General features: G+C 36.6%; 1 protein-coding gene across 3 annotated transcripts in view; it reads right to left on the bottom strand.

Moving 5' to 3' along the window:
* The window catches only part of LOC132199469 (metabotropic glutamate receptor 4), a 69,956-nt gene that overhangs the window by 8,056 nt on the left and 38,254 nt on the right, over window positions 1-23,646 (bottom strand). For all 3 annotated transcript variants that reach the window (XM_059624199.1, XM_059624197.1, XM_059624198.1), the window contains exons 3-8: window positions 8,171-8,345; window positions 6,261-6,367; window positions 2,779-2,928; window positions 1,459-1,592; window positions 774-1,099; window positions 152-314 (exon numbers count right to left, since the gene is read on the bottom strand). In XM_059624199.1, coding sequence (XP_059480182.1) covers window positions 152-314; window positions 774-1,099; window positions 1,459-1,592; window positions 2,779-2,928; window positions 6,261-6,367; window positions 8,171-8,345 — 1,055 coding nt within the window. The remainder of the gene's footprint in view (window positions 1-151; window positions 315-773; window positions 1,100-1,458; window positions 1,593-2,778; window positions 2,929-6,260; window positions 6,368-8,170; window positions 8,346-23,646) is intronic.

Here is a 23,646-nt window from a genome sequence, read left to right as displayed (position 1 = left end):
TGCTTATTTCATCTGGGCGATTGAGAGCTGCATTATTTCAGACGTTTGTGAGTCCGTCTGACAAATTGGCCGTGTAGTTAAGGGGCTGTTTGCTCAGCCATCCTCACTACACACCCTCTGCAAATCCCATTAGCAGTTGGTCCTTGCTCACCTGAAACCCTGTGAGCCCCGAGCAAATGATGAGCTGCGATCTGGGCGAAATTAAACTAGGCCGCTTCGCCGTCCGTTTGCCGGCGTTGAAAATCCTCGATATCCTATTTGTCTTGGTCAGCAGTGCCGCGTACACCACCGTGAAGGAGAAACCAGCTCCAAATCTGAAATATAGAAGGCAATTATTTTTTGGCTAAAGAAAACAAAAAATATTCACAGAAAGCAAAAGAAACGCAAGAATCATTGAAAATGTGTTTATTGGGATTAATTGATAGTTTTTTTTTTTAAGTTTTCTTTCTAATATTTGCTAATATTTTCTAATAATTGTAATTATTTGCATAGGTTTTTCATTTCTTTGGAAATAAATTGCTATATAAAAATTAAAATTAGAAATTTTTAAAAATTTATCCATTGATGTAATGTATTGATTTGTAAAGAACTGGAATTCCATATTAAAAAAATTAATAATGAAGGATTATAGCTCACAAAAAAGGAAAAGGACGAATTCAACACTTTTTAAAATTTGTTTCCAAATTTTATAAAATTGAATGAATGGTCAAAACAAAATTACTATATCAATTCCACATTTTAAGTTTAATTTGGTAAATAAAAATTGTGTATACCTCTGAGCGCCGCAGACGATGTCGCTGGGTTTGAGCACCAGGATGAAGGTCATGGCGTAGCAGAGGAAGATGCCGAGCAGGAGGATGTAGCTGAGCTCGCGGCCCGAGGCGCGCACCACGGGCGTGTCGTGGTGTCGGAGGAAGACGCCGGCCACCAGCGCCGTCACCACGATGCCCGTCGCCGAAAAGGCCATGGCGCCGATCGCCCAGCCGCTGTCCGCGCGCAAATACTCCTCAGGGATGGGCTCGCACTTGGTGTGCCGCTCGTCCGGCACCGTGCCCTGCGGACACAACTGGCACTGCGTCTCGTCGTGCGGGTGCCGAATCTGAATTAGAAAAAAACACAATAAAATTTTGAATCCTTTTTTTCAGAAGGAACATTAAAAATAAAAAATGAAAACAAGCAGATAAAATGATTTTCTTAAAGTTCAGAATTAATGTCGGATTTTCAAAAGTACCTTTAAAACAGTTGGCAAAGGAATTCAATGATAATAATGATACCTGCAGGTGAAACAACTTTAAATTTAAAAATTGATTTTTCGTTGGGCCTGACACGGCCTCTTTAAGACGGCCTGTGTGCCGAGTTTGTTCATCATTAAATCCAGCGCAGCCGAGACGAAAATGAGGGAGCAAGTGGGGCAGCGCAAAAGTGGCGGGTGTGAAAAGTTGGCTTTCTTTCTCTCACCTGGTATTGAGTGCAGTTAAAGCAGTGCCAGCAGCAGCTCTCGCCCTCCAAGTACTTTTTCGCCTGGCCTAGTTCGCACTCGAGCGAGCAAACAGACACCGGCGACTGTGGCTGGCCCAGTTTGAACTGAATCTCTGCAAAAATAAAACACAAATTTATGCACCGCACGTGAAAAATGAAATGCAAACAACGACCGAGCACAAATATATATTCAATCGGGATTTCTTTGCCAAGCGCGGCCGCGTGACACATCAAACTGAACAACCTTTGTTCTCGCTTTGTTCTTTTGTGACACCGCGACCAAGCTAGAATGCAGAATTTCAAAGTTCAAAGTGAACCTTCCACCTTTTCTATAATAAATTTGCAACATTTTTAAAGTGTATTGAGCTGTTTTAGCTTTCAATTCAAAAGTTCACTGCTTCTGATAGTTCTGATTGCCATTTTTTAAATTTTCATTAAAATTTAAACTGCCAAAATCTTACAGAAAAATGAAGATTTTATTTAAAAAAAGGTGCAGATTAAAAGTTATAGAAATTTGAAACAAAAATAAATACGATTTTCAACTTTTCTATCAATCGTCTATATTTTTTCCAGTAGCAGTAAATTTTCAAAATTTCAATGGCTGATCTCCAGAATTTTAAAGAAATGGACTCCTTACAAAAATACATTTTTCCTTTAGTGCATAATTTTGAAAACAAATTTTTATTCGGTCTAAATCCATAAATTTCAAACCTTCACCACTAAACACAGACGAATCAATTGACTTATTATGGAAATGCACAAAATTTATTTTTAGACTAATTTTAGTTACAAAATTAATGTGAAATTTCATTTTCTCGCCAAACTTTTTCTCCACTGGATTATTTTTAGCGAGAATGTGTAGTCTACAAATTTTGCAACGCGAAAATAATGGAATATTCAAGAAAATCCTGTTATTAATGAAGAAACTAATGCGAAATAAATAAATCCTCTCTTATGTTCAATCAAAAGTAAATTTCAATTTAAAAAAAATTAATATTGAAAGAGGCTTAGTAATTTGCTGAGCTTCACTTTGAGCAGAAATTCTCAGTTCAAGATTAATTAATTAATTTTCTGAATGTCACACGCGCGCGCAGAAACGTCCCATTGTTGCAAATTGGTTTTGCAACATTCTGCACGCTCGCAGAATTGCGAATTACTCGACCCTGCCAGTGTGTGTAGGTGGAGGATTTGATTAGTGCCGTCGCAATGCATCCGATAATTGAGCAAATCAGTTTTCGCGTGGAGGCGTGTTCAGTGCTAGTGACAGGGCACGTTGAAATGAATAAATTCCGCTCTCACCTGACATGTTGAGACGCAACTCGCCCTCCCAGTACTCGCCGACCTTCAACCACCGGAACACGCCGGGGCTCACTTGCTTGAAGTGGATTATGTTGTAGCGCGCTGGACCGTCGCCTTGCGGGTCAAACCGGAAGTTGTCGCCACTCAGACCTGCACAAAACAAACAAAAGTTTGCATCACAATAAAAAAACATGTCCCTTTAAATATTAAAATAGTCACTTCAATTCTATATTTTTTTTTTAGTTTTTGGTAGAAATTTGTTATGAAATGATCTAAATCGAAGACAAAGTTATTGTGGGAAGTTTCAATGCATATTTCACTTTTCTTTTGAAATTTAAATTTAGAAAATCCAATTGTTTTTGTAAAATAAAAGAAAAATTAGCCTCATTTCCAGCCTGAGTTTTGTGTTTCAACCTGACATTTTCCACAATTTATGTCCAGCAGCTGCTACTTCTCATTTCTGTCACCCACTCGGTGCTATTGTTGGAATAAAGTAACACCCTCAGCCCTCAGCACAGTTGTGTGTAAAATGATTGAGGCACTCGCTTGCCACGCTGAAGCTTAACGACTGCTCTCGGTACTCCTACACTCGCAAAAAGTAATATGTATGTTGCCTTCACTGCCCACATTGAATTCAACGTCAACAGGCTTTTCAGCCAAACAGGAAAAACAACATTTTATTACGCAACTGATTGTGTTACTTCCAAGTAATTTCAGCAAATTAATTGCTGCAGAGGCGTTTTGTTCATTAATCGGAAATAAGCGGATTTTTAATAAAATCTTTTCCTCTCCTAATTATTTCTCTGAATTATACAAAAATCAAAACGGAATTGTAAATTTGGAAAAAGAGCATTAATAATGAGTCAATTTAAATTTTATTTCAAGCAGATTTGATGCACCAACTATCCTATGATTGGTCGTTGTTGATTTATTGTTCTCACCGGTCGCACTTCATCACGCAGCTGCGCAAATATTTGCGTTTGATTGATAATGACCGAGTAATGGGGACGCGTGTTTGGTGGTAAATCGCGCGAGTGACATTCATGCATAATGAGCAAACGCATTGTTTGTCATTGTGAATTAAACTGCGGTGGACTTTCAATTAATTACGACGCGTTCAATTCAGCTCGGTCGATTTGCCAATTAATAGATTCTGGGAAACGTTCGCAGCTTGAAATTCCAATTTGGCAGGTTGGATGGAATGGTTAATTAGCCGGATTTTGAGAAACTGCGGAGGAATTTCAAAGTAGCGGAATCCAAGTAATTTCCTCCGATTTTCTGATTTTCATTAAAAGAGAAACTTTCATCGGTTAGATTTAAAAGTACATCTTTATTTGAAAAGAAGCTTTGAATGTCCTCGTCAGACACGGCTGCCAAGAAAATGCAAAAGATGCGGAAAGAAAGAAATAAAGTTTGCTCATCTAAACTTTCTTTTTTGCCGCACCAACTTTGAACACGTGTGCATTTAGATAGACATCTGGGCAACTCGTGGGAAATGAAAAAGAGACTGAACTAGAGTAGAGAAGCACAGCAGTTCTGCAATTACCGGAGATTTTCCTAGAAAATTGCCACACGCTTCTGGAACAAAATAAAAACTTATGAAACCGCAGCTCATAATATAAATGAGGCTTCCTACAAAATTAATTGAAAAAACATTCTCATCCTGATAAATCAGCTGTAATTGAAAAAGCGTGAAATGTGGATTTGCATTTAAATTTTCATTCAAGTCATCAAAATAATCTAAACAAATGAATATTACTTTTTTATGAAAAGAGCCAAAAAAGGTAGTTTTAATTAACAATGGAACTATTCGCAAGTCTCAAAGAGTAATTATTCTGTTGTTAATTTATTTTTGGTTTTCCTATACTTTGTAATTTCTAGTGTAAATGTGTGTCGCGTTTCCGTTGTTAAGTTTATTCCAGTTTCCGTTTCAATTTTCCAAAAGGAATTTAACGCGGATTAAGAAGCTGAGCAAGAAAATCAATGCTGTGAAAACAAACAAAAATGTCCAAATTTCAACTTTTGATTGGAAATCTTAATTTTCTTTTTAAACAGATTAAGATTTCTGTTACCAAAATACTATTTTTTTCCACTTAAAACTTATCAACCAGGACAATGTTTTAAATTGAAATTATTTTGGAAGCAAAAATCCTAATCAGTCGACAAGAAATTAAGATTTTCAGTTTAAAGTTGAAAATTTAAACATAATTATTCCGTTTTCAATTTAAACATAATTATTGGTTTTCCGAGCATTGGTTTCCTCGCTAACTTCTTTCGGAAAATTAATTATTCTGTGATTTCTTTCACAATAAATTAAATTAAATTAAATTAAATTAAATTGAATATTCTAAAATGAACGAGGATCAACTTGCCTAATTGAGCTGATTGTGAGAGAAACTGAGTTCATTTTACAACGCTTTTTACAATTTCATTCTACATAGTCAGAGTTTTTAATTTTATGCAACCCGCATTGTGCAAGTGTTGGCCAGGTTGCCTATCGTGCCCGTTGCAGGCGTTCACAGTCGCTCGAATATTGCCTTTTGTGGTCGGACAAAAAGTAGAATTAAACGGACTTGGCTGATCAATATTTGTGCGATCAACAAGAACGGTTGATACACTCGGAATAAATAGGTTTTGGTGACGGTGATGAATGGGTGTGACCTCGAGCCAGGGCTTGCCTGCTCGTTTAATTATCTGCCGGTGACGCGCGCGGACTGCCGGGTGGGTCAAAAGGAAGCGAAAAAAGCTGCTGTCGAGTTCAAGAGGCTGCCAGACTTCTTGCCATTCATTCCCTCTAATTAGCAAGACGTGTTTCGTAATAATTATCAACGGGCCAAGTTTCTGCTGACAGACACGGAAAAACAGGCTCTGAGAATCAATTTAAACTTCTTTAACGAAATAAAAGTAAATTGTAAATTAATATATAATTGAGTCATAAGGAAAAAAGGAGATAATTATCAATTTTAATAAATATTTTAACGAATACCTTAAAAATTTAAAATTTTTGGTGCAATGCAATGAAGGGGAAAATATTGAGCCATTACAATTATCTTAATTTTATTAGCTTTCAAAACTAAATTTTATTATCTTTTATTTAGAATGGGAAATATCATTGAAAACCTTTTGAATTTAATTGATGGATGGATATTTCCATTATTTCAGGACACAACTTTTGACGTTACATCCATAAGAACGTCATTATTCTCAAGTTATAAGGAAATACAGTTCGGAGAAGCTGAAAAATATTGTTTTATACTTTCAAAGCTCTCAAGCAATTAGAATTTAACGTGGCCGTTGAGTAAAAATCACTCATAAATTCGGTGAAATTACTCTCGATTACAAGCTAATTTAATTGATCGCTCCTGAAAATTTGCATTAATGCGGCCATAAAACGTTTCAGGCTTTTAGGTGCGAGTTATGGCTCGTTTTACGGCCGCCCCCGCTTTTTTACTTTTTCCCTTTACAAGGATGGCTGCACGTACCTTCAAACTCCACTTTGCGCAAGTATCGCAGCAAGTCGGTGCCTTTGGTGGGCTTCATCGCGTCGCACAGACCCGGCTTGCTGTGACAGACGTCTCGATGCATGTCTCTGCAACAAAGGAGGAACCGAATTCGGCTGAAACTTTGTCTTTGAACGGATATTATGGTAATGCGTGCGTAAGGCGAAATTGCTTTTATCGAATTTTCTTTGAGCCTCATCCTTGAACGAGGCTTCCTTGTAGTACAACTTCCGTGTTTCTACGCAAGCAAGGAAACATTTTCTTGGAAAGGCAGAATTTAATATTAATCTTCGCTACACACGTATCAGTTTTCAATCATTTTTGTCCCAATAGGGAAAACCTTGCAAAATAATACCGTTGTAGTTTACATTTTCCTCTTATTCAATTTAATGAAATATACAATATTTTCAAACGGCATGATAACGTTTGAGATCAGATTTAATGAAATTGCAAATATTGCGAGCTTTGATATTTGTGTAGGATGCACAATAAGGAAAAGGGAAACGTAAACAAAATTTCAAATATTTTGAACAAACGCGGAAAAGGAAACAATTTAGATTACCTAATGGATAGGCAAACATTTTAAAAACTAACTATTAAATTGAACAGCAAAATGAAAGAATAATAATTAAAATAAATTGAATTCTAACACTCGAGGTGGATTTCATTAAAATTGAATCAGGGCAAACTTTTGTGCAAGCCAGATTTCTATTGAAAATAATTGCAATTTAATGTTTAACTATTAACTAATAAAAATTAAAAACAATTGTATATTTTGTTTTTCAATTTTTAATGTAAAAACATTAAAAAAATATATATATTATAAAATTGAATTTAGAATAAACTGATCATTTGAAAATTTTAAAATTATACTTCAATATTAAATATTTTACTTTTAAACAGGTTACTCTCCACATACTATCTCCATATCTAACTAATACTAATATAATTATGAAGAATACGTAAATAATTTCTCAACTTTAATTTACTAGAACAATGCTTTTTGTAAAAATAATATAATTATACTTCTAACTGCCATAAAAAAACAAAAGTTACATGTCGGTCTTGCTAAGTTTCTTTGACACAGATTATGCAAATTTAATAATTCTATCATGTAACATAATCAAAGTTTTCTACTGAAACATTTAAAATGCAATTAATTTTCTATAAGAAATATCTCTCTAAAAAGCACAATGAAATTAATTGCGGTTTTCACCGGCACGTGTACTTGAAAGTTTTCTTTCAAAGCGCAATATAGGTCGCAATTGTACGCAGTGTGTGCGGAAGAGAGAGAAATAGTTGGCAAAGTTAATAACATGTTCATCAGTGGCAGGCGCAACTATGCCAATTCGTGTCGATTTCTTTGTCTGGCAACTTGGCCAAAGTCGGCGCCCACAAAGCAGAAATTTCTCTGAGCAAACTTGTCGGCCAACTATTCCACTATACCTGCAACTTTGGGCTGACGGCGGACGCAAACAATTTAAGGCGAAGGTGTGAGATATTAATTTTGATTGCGTGTGTCGGAGGCCACGGCATCAATCTGGCTCTCCGCAAAAATTACGCGCCGCAACACCAAAGGTCTGATGAAAAATGACTTTGCGGCTTCTAATTTGCGCCGAGATGCCTCCCCAGATGAATATTAACTGGCCCCAGTCAAAAGTGTTTGCGTAAATTTTCACACATATTGAGCGAAAGGAAAATTTCAAGAGCAATATTTTCAACTTTAATATTCATCAGAATTGGTTAATATAAAAAAATAACAATGAAATTTCTCTATCTTTTAATATCTTTTAACAAAAGTTTTCTCGTTTTCGTGAAAGCATTGCGAGTTTCTTTTTTTTTAACAAATAAGCCTCGGATTTTGTGTTGCGGGAAAAATGTGTGGGGCTCACCTGAGGGCGTGCGCGAACGCCATGACAGCGTCGCTGACGAACTGCAGCTGTCCCTCGAAGGCCATGTTTTCTTTCGTCAGCTTCTCCTGGCCCGAGCACATTTTGGTGAAGTGCTGGTTGTACGGGGTCCGTGACGAGTTGGGGTAGCGGCACTGGAAGTGCGCCTCCCAGAATTCTGCAACGTAGACAGGCCGTGCGTGAGGAGCTCATTCAAATCAAAGCGCACACAATGCCACCCCAAACACAATGAACGCGGCCGACTGTGCCGAGTGCGTGTGTCACACACGAGACGTGTTTCGTCGCTTTTATTTATTTCCCACGGGCGACAAAATGAAAATCGCACGCGACACCTGCACCAATTCAACGCCCGATTCAGTGAAAAACATTCAGAGAAAAAGGTTTCATCTGAAATTAAAACCGGCACCGGTCGATGAAAAACAGGTCCCTCAAAAAATATGTTATAACATAAAAATTGCTAAAACCAATTTTTTTTCTCAATAATTTAATTCCCATAAGGGCATTTCCACGAAGACCATCAGGGCCGTTGGAAGATATTTATTCAAGAAACCGATCATTTTGAGTTAACATATATGTTAAAGACTTGAAGAAAGAAATTAATTATTAATATATTTTTACAACATTTTGAGGGCGACCCAAAACCTAATCTGGCCCAGGCTAACCTGACTTAGCCCACCAGCAAAATTAAATGGTGGGTTTAAGCCTAGGCCAGGTTAATTTAGCATGGGCAAAATAAGCCAGCCTCAACACTTAATTTTCTGGCACAAATGTCGAGTTTTTTGCTTCACCATTTATATTGCGGAAATTACCTTTAATCAAAAATTGAGCAAAAAACCATATCATCGAATTTAATTTTATGCCACAATTGCTCAGTTATTTTGCTTCGCTCTAATAAATTGAATATCACTGCATTTTTTTAAAAACTGAGACAATAGCAAAATTGTTGCTCGTACCACATTATTATCTAGAAAAAAAAATTTAAAATTAAATGAAAGAGACGCCTCAACACTAAATGTTGCTTGGTGGTAGCTCAGTTTTTTTGCTTCGCTCTTATAAAGCAGGGAATCTGGTATTTTTGATTAACTTAAGAACTCGGCCAAATCGTTGCTCGAAGCACGAAGCACTTTGAAATCTAGAAAAATAGCTTTAAAATTAAATGAAAGAGAGGCCTCAACACTTAATGTTGCTTGGTGCGAGCACAGTTTTTTTGCTTCGCTCCTATAAAGCAGGGAATCTGGTAACTTTAATAAATTTAAGAACTCGGCCAAATCGTTGCTCGAAGCACGAAGCACTTTGAAATCTAGAAAAATAGCTTTAAAATTAAATGAAAGAGACGCCTCAACACTTAATGTTTCTTGGTGCGAGCACAGTTTTTTTGCTTCGCTCCTATAAAGCAGGGAATCTGGTAATTTTAATAAATTTAAGAAATCGGCCAAATCGTTGCTCGAAGCACGAAGCACTTTGAAATCTAGAAAAATAGCTTTAAAATTAAATGAAAGAGACGCCTCAACACTTAATGTTGCTTGGTGCGAGCTCAGTTTTTTTGCTTCGCTCTTATAAAGCAGGGAATCTGGTATTTTTGATTAACTTAAGAACTCGGCCAAATCGTTGCTCGAAGCACGAAGCACTTTGAAATCTAGAAAAATAGCTTTAAAATTAAATGAAAGAGACGCCTCAACACTTAATGTTGCTTGGTGCGAGCTCAGTTTTTTTGCTTCGCTCTTGTAAAGCACGGAATCTGGTAATTTTAATAAATTTAAGAAATCGGCCAAATCGTTGCTCGAAGCACGAAGCACTTTGAAATCTAGAAAAATAGCTTTAAAATTAAATGAAAGAGACGCCTCAAAACTTAATGTTGCTTGGTGCGAGCTCAGTTTTTTTGCTTCGCTCTTGTAAAGCACGGAATCTGGTAATTTTAATAAATTTAAGAAATCGGCCAAATCGTTGCTCGAAGCACGAAGCACTTTGAAATCTAGAAAAATAGCTTTAAAATTAAATGAAAGAGACGCCTCAACACTTAATGTTGCTTGGTGCGAGCACAGTTTTTTTGCTTCGCTCTTGTAAAGCACGGAATCTGGTAATTTTAATAAATTTAAGAAATCGGCCAAATCGTTGCTCGAAGCACGAAGCACTTTGAAATCTAGAAAAATAGCTTTAAAATTAAATGAAAGAGACGCCTCAACACTTAATGTTGCTTGGTGCGAGCTCAGTTTTTTTGCTTCGCTCTTGTAAAGCACGGAATCTGGTAATTTTAATAAATTTAAGAAATCGGCCAAATCGTTGCTCGAAGCACGAAGCACTTTGAAATCTAGAAAAATAGCTTTAAAATTAAATGAAAGAGACGCCTCAACACTTAATGTTGCTTGGTGCGAGCTCAGTTTTTTTGCTTCGCTCTTGTAAAGCACGGAATCTGGTAATTTTAATAAATTTAAGAAATCGGCCAAATCGTTGCTCGAAGCACGAAGCACTTTGAAATCTAGAAAAATAGCTTTAAAATTAAATGAAAGAGACGCCTCAACACTTAATGTTGCTTGGTGCGAGCTCAGTTTTTTTGCTTCGCTCCTATAAAGCAGGGAATCTGGTATTTTTGATTAACTTGAGAACTCGGCCAAATCGTTGCTCGAAGCACGAAGCACTTTGAAATCTAGAAAAATAGCTTTAAAATTAAATGATAGAGACGCCTCAACACTTAATGTTGCTTGGTGCGAGCACAGTTTTTTTGCTTCGCTCCTATAAAGCAGGGAATCTGGTAATTTTAATAAATTTAAGAAATCGGCCAAATCGTTGCTCGAAGCACGAAGCACTTTGAAATCTAGAAAAATAGCTTTAAAATTAAATCAAAGAGACGCCTCAAAACTTAATGTTGCTTGGTGCGAGCACAGTTTTTTTGCTTCGCTCTTGTAAAGCACGGAATCTGGTATTTTTGATTAACTTAAGAACTCGGCCAAATCGTTGCTCGAAGCACGAAGCACTTTGAAATCTAGAAAAATAGCTTTAAAATTAAATGAAAGAGACGCCTCAAAACTTAATGTTGCTTGGTGCGAGCTCAGTTTTTTTGCTTCGCTCTTGTAAAGCACGGAATCTGGTATTTTTGATTAACTTAAGAACTCGGCCAAATCGTTGCTCGAAGCACGAAGCACTTTGAAATCTAGAAAAATAGCTTTAAAATTAAATGAAAGAGACGCCTCAAAACTTAATGTTGCTTGGTGCGAGCTCAGTTTTTTTGCTTCGCTCCTATAAAGCAGGGAATCTGGTAATTTTAATAAATTTAAGAAATCGGCCAAATCGTTGCTCGAAGCACGAAGCACTTTGAAATCTAGAAAAATAGCTTTAAAATTAAATGAAAGAGACGCCTCAACACTTAATGTTGCTTGGTGCGAGCTCAGTTTTTTTGCTTCGCTCTTGTAAAGCACGGAATCTGGTAATTTTAATAAATTTAAGAAATCGGCCAAATCGTTGCTCGAAGCACGAAGCACTTTGAAATCTAGAAAAATAGCTTTAAAATTAAATGAAAGAGACGCCTCAACACTTAATGTTGCTTGGTGCGAGCTCAGTTTTTTTGCTTCGCTCTTGTAAAGCACGGAATCTGGTAATTTTAATAAATATAAGAAATCGGCCAAATCGTTGCTCGAAGCACGAAGCACTTTGAAATCTAGAAAAATAGCTTTAAAATTAAATGAAAGAGACGCCTCAACACTTAATGTTGCTTGGTGCGAGCTCAGTTTTTTTGCTTCGCTCTTGTAAAGCAGGGAATCTGGTAATTTTAATAAATTTAAGAAATCGGCCGAATCGTTGCTCGAAGCACGAAGCACTTTGAAATCTAGAAAAATAGCTTTAAAATTAAATGAAAGAGACGCCTCAACACTTAATGTTGCTTGGTGCGAGCTCAGTTTTTTTGCTTCGCTCTTGTAAAGCACGGAATCTGGTAATTTTAATAAATTTAAGAAATCGGCCAAATCGTTGCTCGAAGCACGAAGCACTTTGAAATCTAGAAAAATAGCTTTAAAATTAAATGAAAGAGACGCCTCAACACTTAATGTTGCTTGGTGCGAGCTCAGTTTTTTTGCTTCGCTCTTGTAAAGCACGGAATCTGGTAATTTTAATAAATATAAGAAATCGGCCAAATCGTTGCTCGAAGCACGAAGCACTTTGAAATCTAGAAAAATAGCTTTAAAATTAAATGAAAGAGACGCCTCAACACTTAATGTTGCTTGGTGCGAGCTCAGTTTTTTTGCTTCGCTCTTGTAAAGCAGGGAATCTGGTAATTTTAATAAATTTAAGAAATCGGCCGAATCGTTGCTCGAAGCACGAAGCACTTTGAAATCTAGAAAAATAGCTTTAAAATTAAATGAAAGAGACGCCTCAACACTTAATGTTGCTTGGTGCGAGCTCAGTTTTTTTGCTTCGCTCTTGTAAAGCACGGAATCTGGTAATTTTAATAAATTTAAGAAATCGGCCAAATCGTTGCTCGAAGCACGAAGCACTTTGAAATCTAGAAAAATAGCTTTAAAATTAAATGAAAGAGACGCCTCAACACTTAATGTTGCTTGGTGCGAGCTCAGTTTTTTTGCTTCGCTCTTGTAAAGCACGGAATCTGGTAATTTTAATAAATTTAAGAAATCGGCCAAATCGTTGCTCGAAGCACGAAGCACTTTGAAATCTAGAAAAATAGCTTTAAAATTAAATGATAGAGACGCCTCAACACTTAATGTTGCTTGGTGCGAGCACAGTTTTTTTGCTTCGCTCCTATAAAGCAGGGAATCTGGTAATTTTAATAAATTTAAGAAATCGGCCAAATCGTTGCTCGAAGCACGAAGCACTTTGAAATCTAGAAAAATAGCTTTAAAATTAAATCAAAGAGACGCCTCAAAACTTAATGTTGCTTGGTGCGAGCACAGTTTTTTTGCTTCGCTCTTGTAAAGCACGGAATCTGGTATTTTTGATTAACTTAAGAACTCGGCCAAATCGTTGCTCGAAGCACGAAGCACTTTGAAATCTAGAAAAATAGCTTTAAAATTAAATGAAAGAGACGCCTCAAAACTTAATGTTGCTTGGTGCGAGCTCAGTTTTTTTGCTTCGCTCTTGTAAAGCACGGAATCTGGTATTTTTGATTAACTTAAGAACTCGGCCAAATCGTTGCTCGAAGCACGAAGCACTTTGAAATCTAGAAAAATAGCTTTAAAATTAAATGAAAGAGACGCCTCAAAACTTAATGTTGCTTGGTGCGAGCTCAGTTTTTTTGCTTCGCTCCTATAAAGCAGGGAATCTGGTAATTTTAATAAATTTAAGAAATCGGCCAAATCGTTGCTCGAAGCACGAAGCACTTTGAAATCTAGAAAAATAGCTTTAAAATTAAATGAAAGAGACGCCTCAACACTTAATGTTGCTTGGTGCGAGCTCAGTTTTTTTGCTTCGCTCTTGTAAAGCACGGAATCTGGTAATTTTAATAAATTTAAGAAATCGGCCAAATCGTTGCTCGAAGCACGAAGCACTTTGAAATCTAGAAAAATAGCTTTAAAATTAAATGAAAGAGACGCCTCAACACTTAATGTTGCTTGGTGCGAGCTCAGTTTTTTTGCTTCGCTCTTGTAAAGCACGGAATCTGGTAATTTTAATAAATATAAGAAATCGGCCAAATCGTTGCTCGAAGCACGAAGCACTTTGAAATCTAGAAAAATAGCTTTAAAATTAAATGAAAGAGACGCCTCAACACTTAATGTTGCTTGGTGCGAGCTCAGTTTTTTTGCTTCGCTCTTGTAAAGCACGGAATCTGGTAATTTTAATAAATTTAAGAAATCGGCCAAATCGTTGCTCGAAGCACGAAGCACTTTGAAATCTAGAAAAATAGCTTTAAAATTAAATGAAAGAGACGCCTCAACACTTAATGTTGCTTGGTGCGAGCTCAGTTTTTTTGCTTCGCTCTTGTAAAGCACGGAATCTGGTAATTTTAATAAATATAAGAAATCGGCCAAATCGTTGCTCGAAGCACGAAGCACTTTGAAATCTAGAAAAATAGCTTTAAAATTAAATGAAAGAGACGCCTCAACACTTAATGTTGCTTGGTGCGAGCTCAGTTTTTTTGCTTCGCTCTTGTAAAGCAGGGAATCTGGTAATTTTAATAAATTTAAGAAATCGGCCGAATCGTTGCTCGAAGCACGAAGCACTTTGAAATCTAGAAAAATAGCTTTAAAATTAAATGAAAGAGACGCCTCAACACTTAATGTTGCTTGGTGCGAGCTCAGTTTTTTTGCTTCGCTCTTGTAAAGCACGGAATCTGGTAATTTTAATAAATTTAAGAAATCGGCCAAATCGTTGCTCGAAGCACGAAGCACTTTGAAATCTAGAAAAATAGCTTTAAAATTAAATGAAAGAGACGCCTCAACACTTAATGTTGCTTGGTGCGAGCTCAGTTTTTTTGCTTCGCTCTTGTAAAGCACGGAATCTGGTAATTTTAATAAATATAAGAAATCGGCCAAATCGTTGCTCGAAGCACGAAGCACTTTGAAATCTAGAAAAATAGCTTTAAAATTAAATGAAAGAGACGCCTCAACACTTAATGTTGCTTGGTGCGAGCTCAGTTTTTTTGCTTCGCTCTTGTAAAGCAGGGAATCTGGTAATTTTAATAAATTTAAGAAATCGGCCGAATCGTTGCTCGAAGCACGAAGCACTTTGAAATCTAGAAAAATAGCTTTAAAATTAAATGAAAGAGACGCCTCAACACTTAATGTTGCTTGGTGCGAGCTCAGTTTTTTTGCTTCGCTCTTCTAAAGCACGGAATCTGGTAATTTTAATAAATTTAAGAAATCGGCCAAATCGTTGCTCGAAGCACGAAGCACTTTGAAATCTAGAAAAATAGCTTTAAAATTAAATGAAAGAGACGCCTCAACACTTAATGTTGCTTGGTGCGAGCTCAGTTTTTTTGCTTCGCTCTTGTAAAGCAGGGAATCTGGTAATTTTAATAAATTTAAGAAATCGGCCGAATCGTTGCTCGAAGCACGAAGCACTTTGAAATCTAGAAAAATAGCTTTAAAATTAAATGAAAGAGACGCCTCAACACTTAATGTTGCTTGGTGCGAGCTCAGTTTTTTTGCTTCGCTCTTCTAAAGCACGGAATCTGGTAATTTTAATAAATTTAAGAAATCGGCCAAATCGTTGCTCGAAGCACGAAGCACTTTGAAATCTAGAAAAATAGCTTTAAAATTAAATGAAAGAGACGCCTCAAAACTTAATGTTGCTTGGTGCGAGCTCAGTTTTTTTGCTTCGCTCTTGTAAAGCACGGAATCTGGTAATTTTAATAAATTTAAGAAATCGGCCAAATCGTTGCTCGAAGCACGAAGCACTTTGAAATCTAAAAAAATAGCTTTAAAATTAAATGAAAGAGACGCCTCAAAACTTAATGTTGCTTGGTGCGAGCTCAGTTTTTTTGCTTCGCTCCTATAAAGCAGGGAATCTGGTATTTTTGATTAACTTAAGAACTCGGCCAAATCGTTGCTCGAAGCACGAAGCACTTTGAAATCTAGAAAAATAGCTTTAAAATTAAATGAAAGAGACGCCTCAAAACTTAATGTTGCTTGGTGCGAGCTCAGTTTTTTTGCTTCGCTCCTATAAAGCAGGGAATCTGGTATTTTTGATTAACTTGAGAACTCGGCCAAATCGTTGCTCGAAGCACGAAGCACTTTGAAATCTAGAAAAATAGCTTTAAAATTAAATGAAAGAGACGCCTCAAAACTTAATGTTGCTTGGTGCGAGCTCAGTTTTTTTGCTTCGCTCTTGTAAAGCACGGAATCTGGTAATTTTAATAAATTTAAGAAATCGGCCAAATCGTTGCTCGAAGCACGAAGCACTTTGAAATCTAGAAAAATAGCTTTAAAATTAAATGAAAGAGACGCCTCAACACTTAATGTTGCTTGGTGCGAGCTCAGTTTTTTTGCTTCGCTCTTGTAAAGCACGGAATCTGGTAATTTTAATAAATATAAGAAATCGGCCAAATCGTTGCTCGAAGCACGAAGCACTTTGAAATCTAGAAAAATAGCTTTAAAATTAAATGAAAGAGACGCCTCAACACTTAATGTTGCTTGGTGCGAGCTCAGTTTTTTTGCTTCGCTCTTGTAAAGCAGGGAATCTGGTAATTTTAATAAATTTAAGAAATCGGCCGAATCGTTGCTCGAAGCACGAAGCACTTTGAAATCTAGAAAAATAGCTTTAAAATTAAATGAAAGAGACGCCTCAACACTTAATGTTGCTTGGTGCGAGCTCAGTTTTTTTGCTTCGCTCTTGTAAAGCACGGAATCTGGTAATTTTAATAAATTTAAGAAATCGGCCAAATCGTTGCTCGAAGCACGAAGCACTTTGAAATCTAGAAAAATAGCTTTAAAATTAAATGAAAGAGACGCCTCAACACTTAATGTTGCTTGGTGCGAGCTCAGTTTTTTTGCTTCGCTCTTATAAAGCACGGAATCTGGTATTTTTGATTAACTTAAGAACTCGGCCAAATCGTTGCTCGAAGCACGAAGCACTTTGAAATCTAGAAAAATAGCTTTAAAATTAAATGAAAGAGACGCGTCAAAACTTAATGTTGCTTGGTGCGAGCTCAGTTTTTTTGCTTCGCTCTTGTAAAGCACGGAATCTGGTAATTTTAATAAATTTAAGAAATCGGCCAAATCGTTGCTCGAAGCACGAAGCACTTTGAAATCTAGAAAAATAGCTTTAAAATTAAATGAAAGAGACGCCTCAAAACTTAATGTTGCTTGGTGCGAGCACAGTTTTTTTGCTTCGCTCCTATAAAGCAGGGAATCTGGTATTTTTGATTAACTTGAGAACTCGGCCAAATCGTTGCTCGAAGCACGAAGCACTTTGAAATCTAGAAAAATAGCTTTAAAATTAAATGAAAGAGACGCCTCAAAACTTAATGTTGCTTGGTGCGAGCTCAGTTTTTTTGCTTCGCTCTTGTAAAGCACGGAATCTGGTAATTTTAATAAATTTAAGAAATCGGCCAAATCGTTGCTCGAAGCACGAAGCACTTTGAAATCTAGAAAAATAGCTTTAAAATTAAATGAAAGAGACGCCTCAACACTTAATGTTGCTTGGTGCGAGCTCAGTTTTTTTGCTTCGCTCTTGTAAAGCACGGAATCTGGTAATTTTAATAAATTTAAGAAATCGGCCGAATCGTTGCTCGAAGCACGAAGCACTTTGAAATCTAGAAAAATAGCTTTAAAATTAAATGAAAGAGACGCCTCAACACTTAATGTTGCTTGGTGCGAGCTCAGTTTTTTTGCTTCGCTCTTGTAAAGCACGGAATCTGGTAATTTTAATAAATTTAAGAAATCGGCCGAATCGTTGCTCGAAGCACGAAGCACTTTGAAATCTAGAAAAATAGCTTTAAAATTAAATGAAAGAGACGCCTCAAAACTTAATGTTGCTTGGTGCGAGCTCAGTTTTTTTGCTTCGCTCTTATAAAGCACGGAATCTGGTAATTTTAATAAATTTAAGAACTCGGCCAAATCGTTGCTCGAAGCACGAAGCACTTTGAAATCTAGAAAAATAGCTTTAAAATTAAATGAAAGAGACGCCTCAACACTTAATGTTGCTTGGTGCGAGCTCAGTTTTTTTGCTTCGCTCTTCTAAAGCACGGAATCTGGTAATTTTAATAAATTTAAGAAATCGGCCAAATCGTTGCTCGAAGCACGAAGCACTTTGAAATCTAGAAAAATAGCTTTAAAATTAAATGAAAGAGACGCCTCAACACTTAATGTTGCTTGGTGCGAGCTCAGTTTTTTTGCTTCGCTCCTATAAAGCAGGGAATCTGGTAATTTTAATAAATTTAAGAAATCGGCCAAATCGTTGCTCGAAGCACGAAGCACTTTGAAATCTAGAAAAATAGCTTTAAAATTAAATGAAAGAGACGCCTCAAAACTTAATGTTGCTTGGTGCGAGCTCAGTTTTTTTGCTTCGCTCTTATAAAGCACGGAATCTGGTAATTTTAATAAATTTAAGAACTCGGCCAAATCGTTGCTCGAAGCACGAAGCACTTTGAAATCTAGAAAAATAGCTTTAAAATTAAATGAAAGAGACGCCTCAACACTTAATGTTGCTTGGTGCGAGCTCAGTTTTTTTGCTTCGCTCTTCTAAAGCACGGAATCTGGTAATTTTAATAAATTTAAGAAATCGGCCAAATCGTTGCTCGAAGCACGAAGCACTTTGAAATCTAGAAAAATAGCTTTAAAATTAAATGAAAGAGACGCCTCAACACTTAATGTTGCTTGGTGCGAGCTCAGTTTTTTTGCTTCGCTCTTGTAAAGCACGGAATCTGGTAATTTTAATAAATATAAGAAATCGGCCAAATCGTTGCTCGAAGCACGAAGCACTTTGAAATCTAGAAAAATAGCTTTAAAATTAAATGAAAGAGACGCCTCAACACTTAATGTTGCTTGGTGCGAGCACAGTTTTTTTGCTTCGCTCTTATAAAGCAGGGAATCTGGTAATTTTAATAAATTTAAGAAATCGGCCAAATCGTTGCTCGAAGCACGAAGCACTTTGAAATCTAGAAAAATAGCTTTAAAATTAAATGAAAGAGACGCCTCAAAACTTAATGTTGCTTGGTGCGAGCTCAGTTTTTTTGCTTCGCTCTTGTAAAGCACGGAATCTGGTAATTTTAATAAATTTAAGAAATCGGCCGAATCGTTGCTCGAAGCACGAAGCACTTTGAAATCTAGAAAAATAGCTTTAAAATTAAATGAAAGAGACGCCTCAACACTTAATGTTGCTTGGTGCGAGCTCAGTTTTTTTGCTTCGCTCTTGTAAAGCACGGAATCTGGTAATTTTAATAAATTTAAGAAATCGGCCGAATCGTTGCTCGAAGCACGAAGCACTTTGAAATCTAGAAAAATAGCTTTAAAATTAAATGAAAGAGACGCCTCAACACTTAATGTTGCTTGGTGCGAGCTCAGTTTTTTTGCTTCGCTCTTGTAAAGCACGGAATCTGGTAATTTTAATAAATTTAAGAAATCGGCCGAATCGTTGCTCGAAGCACGAAGCACTTTGAAATCTAGAAAAATAGCTTTAAAATTAAATGAAAGAGACGCCTCAACACTTAATGTTGCTTGGTGCGAGCTCAGTTTTTTTGCTTCGCTCTTCTAAAGCACGGAATCTGGTAATTTTAATAAATTTAAGAAATCGGCCAAATCGTTGCTCGAAGCACGAAGCACTTTGAAATCTAGAAAAATAGCTTTAAAATTAAATGAAAGAGACGCCTCAACACTTAATGTTGCTTGGTGCGAGCTCAGTTTTTTTGCTTCGCTCTTGTAAAGCAGGGAATCTGGTAATTTTAATAAATTTAAGAAATCGGCCGAATCGTTGCTCGAAGCACGAAGCACTTTGAAATCTAGAAAAATAGCTTTAAAATTAAATGAAAGAGACGCCTCAACACTTAATGTTGCTTGGTGCGAGCTCAGTTTTTTTGCTTCGCTCTTGTAAAGCACGGAATCTGGTAATTTTAATAAATTTAAGAAATCGGCCGAATCGTTGCTCGAAGCACGAAGCACTTTGAAATCTAGAAAAATAGCTTTAAAATTAAATGAAAGAGACGCCTCAACACTTAATGTTGCTTGGTGCGAGCTCAGTTTTTTTGCTTCGCTCTTGTAAAGCACGGAATCTGGTAATTTTAATAAATTTAAGAAATCGGCCGAATCGTTGCTCGAAGCACGAAGCACTTTGAAATCTAGAAAAATAGCTTTAAAATTAAATGAAAGAGACGCCTCAACACTTAATGTTGCTTGGTGCGAGCTCAGTTTTTTTGCTTCGCTCTTCTAAAGCACGGAATCTGGTAATTTTAATAAATTTAAGAAATCGGCCAAATCGTTGCTCGAAGCACGAAGCACTTTGAAATCTAGAAAAATAGCTTTAAAATTAAATGAAAGAGACGCCTCAACACTTAATGTTGCTTGGTGCGAGCTCAGTTTTTTTGCTTCGCTCTTGTAAAGCAGGGAATCTGGTAATTTTAATAAATTTAAGAAATCGGCCGAATCGTTGCTCGAAGCACGAAGCACTTTGAAATCTAGAAAAATAGCTTTAAAATTAAATGAAAGAGACGCCTCAACACTTAATGTTGCTTGGTGCGAGCTCAGTTTTTTTGCTTCGCTCTTCTAAAGCACGGAATCTGGTAATTTTAATAAATTTAAGAAATCGGCCAAATCGTTGCTCGAAGCACGAAGCACTTTGAAATCTAGAAAAATAGCTTTAAAATTAAATGAAAGAGACGCCTCAAAACTTAATGTTGCTTGGTGCGAGCTCAGTTTTTTTGCTTCGCTCTTGTAAAGCACGGAATCTGGTAATTTTAATAAATTTAAGAAATCGGCCAAATCGTTGCTCGAAGCACGAAGCACTTTGAAATCTAAAAAAATAGCTTTAAAATTAAATGAAAGAGACGCCTCAAAACTTAATGTTGCTTGGTGCGAGCTCAGTTTTTTTGCTTCGCTCCTATAAAGCAGGGAATCTGGTATTTTTGATTAACTTAAGAACTCGGCCAAATCGTTGCTCGAAGCACGAAGCACTTTGAAATCTAGAAAAATAGCTTTAAAATTAAATGAAAGAGACGCGTCAAAACTTAATGTTGCTTGGTGCGAGCTCAGTTTTTTTGCTTCGCTCCTATAAAGCAGGGAATCTGGTAATTTTAATAAATTTAAGAACTCGGCCAAATCGTTGCTCGAAGCACGAAGCACTTTGAAATCTAGAAAAATAGCTTTAAAATTAAATGAAAGAGACGCCTCAAAACTTAATGTTGCTTGGTGCGAGCACAGTTTTTTTGCTTCGCTCCTATAAAGCAGGGAATCTGGTATTTTTGATTAACTTGAGAACTCGGCCAAATCGTTGCTCGAAGCACGAAGCACTTTGAAATCTAGAAAAATAGCTTTAAAATTAAATGAAAGAGACGCCTCAAAACTTAATGTTGCTTGGTGCGAGCTCAGTTTTTTTGCTTCGCTCTTGTAAAGCACGGAATCTGGTAATTTTAATAAATTAAAGAAATCGGCCAAATCGTTGCTCGAAGCACGAAGCACTTTGAAATCTAAAAAAATAGCTTTAAAATTAAATGAAAGAGACGCCTCAAAACTTAATGTTGCTTGGTGCGAGCTCAGTTTTTTTGCTTCGCTCTTGTAAAGCACAGAATCTGGTAATTTTAATAAATTTAAGAAATCGGCCAAATCGTTGCTCGAAGCACGAAGCACTTTGAAATCTAAAAAAATAGCTTTAAAATTAAATGAAAGAGACGCCTCAAAACTTAATGTTGCTTGGTGCGAGCTCAGTTTTTTTGCTTCGCTCCTATAAAGCACGGAATCTGGTAATTTTAATAAATTTAAGAAATCGGCCAAATCGTTGCTCGAAGCACGAAGCACTTTGAAATCTAGAAAAATAGCTTTAAAATTAAATGAAAGAGACGCCTCAAAACTTAATGTTGCTTGGTGCGAGCTCAGTTTTTTTGCTTCGCTCTTGTAAAGCACGGAATCTGGTAATTTTAATAAATTTAAGAAATCGGCCAAATCGTTGCTCGAAGCACGAAGCACTTTGAAATCTAGAAAAATAGCTTTAAAATTAAATGAAAGAGACGCCTCAACACTTAATGTTGCTTGGTGCGAGCTCAGTTTTTTTGCTTCGCTCTTCTAAAGCACGGAATCTGGTAATTTTAATAAATTTAAGAAATCGGCCAAATCGTTGCTCGAAGCACGAAGCACTTTGAAATCTAGAAAAATAGCTTTAAAATTAAATGAAAGAGACGCCTCAACACTTAATGTTGCTTGGTGCGAGCTCAGTTTTTTTGCTTCGCTCTTGTAAAGCAGGGAATCTGGTAATTTTAATAAATTTAAGAAATCGGCCGAATCGTTGCTCGAAGCACGAAGCACTTTGAAATCTAGAAAAATAGCTTTAAAATTAAATGAAAGAGACGCCTCAACACTTAATGTTGCTTGGTGCGAGCTCAGTTTTTTTGCTTCGCTCTTCTAAAGCACGGAATCTGGTAATTTTAATAAATTTAAGAAATCGGCCGAATCGTTGCTCGAAGCACGAAGCACTTTGAAATCTAGAAAAATAGCTTTAAAATTAAATGAAAGAGACGCCTCAACACTTAATGTTGCTTGGTGCGAGCTCAGTTTTTTTGCTTCGCTCTTCTAAAGCACGGAATCTGGTAATTTTAATAAATTTAAGAAATCGGCCAAATCGTTGCTCGAAGCACGAAGCACTTTGAAATCTAGAAAAATAGCTTTAAAATTAAATGAAAGAGACGCCTCAACACTTAATGTTGCTTGGTGCGAGCTCAGTTTTTTTGCTTCGCTCTTGTAAAGCAGGGAATCTGGTAATTTTAATAAATTTAAGAAATCGGCCGAATCGTTGCTCGAAGCACGAAGCACTTTGAAATCTAGAAAAATAGCTTTAAAATTAAATGAAAGAGACGCCTCAACACTTAATGTTGCTTGGTGCGAGCTCAGTTTTTTTGCTTCGCTCTTCTAAAGCACGGAATCTGGTAATTTTAATAAATTTAAGAAATCGGCCAAATCGTTGCTCGAAGCACGAAGCACTTTGAAATCTAGAAAAATAGCTTTAAAATTAAATGAAAGAGACGCCTCAAAACTTAATGTTGCTTGGTGCGAGCTCAGTTTTTTTGCTTCGCTCTTGTAAAGCACGGAATCTGGTAATTTTAATAAATTTAAGAAATCGGCCAAATCGTTGCTCGAAGCACGAAGCACTTTGAAATCTAGAAAAATAGCTTTAAAATTAAATCAAAGAGACGCCTCAAAACTTAATGTTGCTTGGTGCGAGCACAGTTTTTTTGCTTCGCTCTTGTAAAGCACGGAATCTGGTATTTTTGATTAACTTAAGAACTCGGCCAAATCGTTGCTCGAAGCACGAAGCACTTTGAAATCTAGAAAAATAGCTTTAAAATTAAATGAAAGAGACGCCTCAAAACTTAATGTTGCTTGGTGCGAGCTCAGTTTTTTTGCTTCGCTCTTGTAAAGCACGGAATCTGGTAATTTTAATAAATTTAAGAAATCGGCCAAATCGTTGCTCGAAGCACGAAGCACTTTGAAATCTAGAAAAATAGCTTTAAAATTAAATGAAAGAGACGCCTCAACACTTAATGTTGCTTGGTGCGAGCTCAGTTTTTTTGCTTCGCTCTTGTAAAGCACGGAATCTGGTAATTTTAATAAATATAAGAAATCGGCCAAATCGTTGCTCGAAGCACGAAGCACTTTGAAATCTAGAAAAATAGCTTTAAAATTAAATGAAAGAGACGCCTCAACACTTAATGTTGCTTGGTGCGAGCTCAGTTTTTTTGCTTCGCTCCTATAAAGCAGGGAATCTGGTATTTTTGATTAACTTAAGAACTCGGCCAAATCGTTGCTCGAAGCACGAAGCACTTTGAAATCTAGAAAAATAGCTTTAAAATTAAATGAAAGAGACGCCTCAAAACT

Source organism: Neocloeon triangulifer, unplaced genomic scaffold (assembly GCF_031216515.1).
Source record: "Neocloeon triangulifer isolate White Clay Creek 2 clone unplaced genomic scaffold, ASM3121651v1 ptg000014l, whole genome shotgun sequence".
NCBI lineage: Eukaryota > Metazoa > Arthropoda > Insecta > Ephemeroptera > Baetidae > Neocloeon > Neocloeon triangulifer.
Note: the sequence above shows the minus strand (reverse complement) of the source record. Positions and strands in the feature narration are given on the sequence as shown.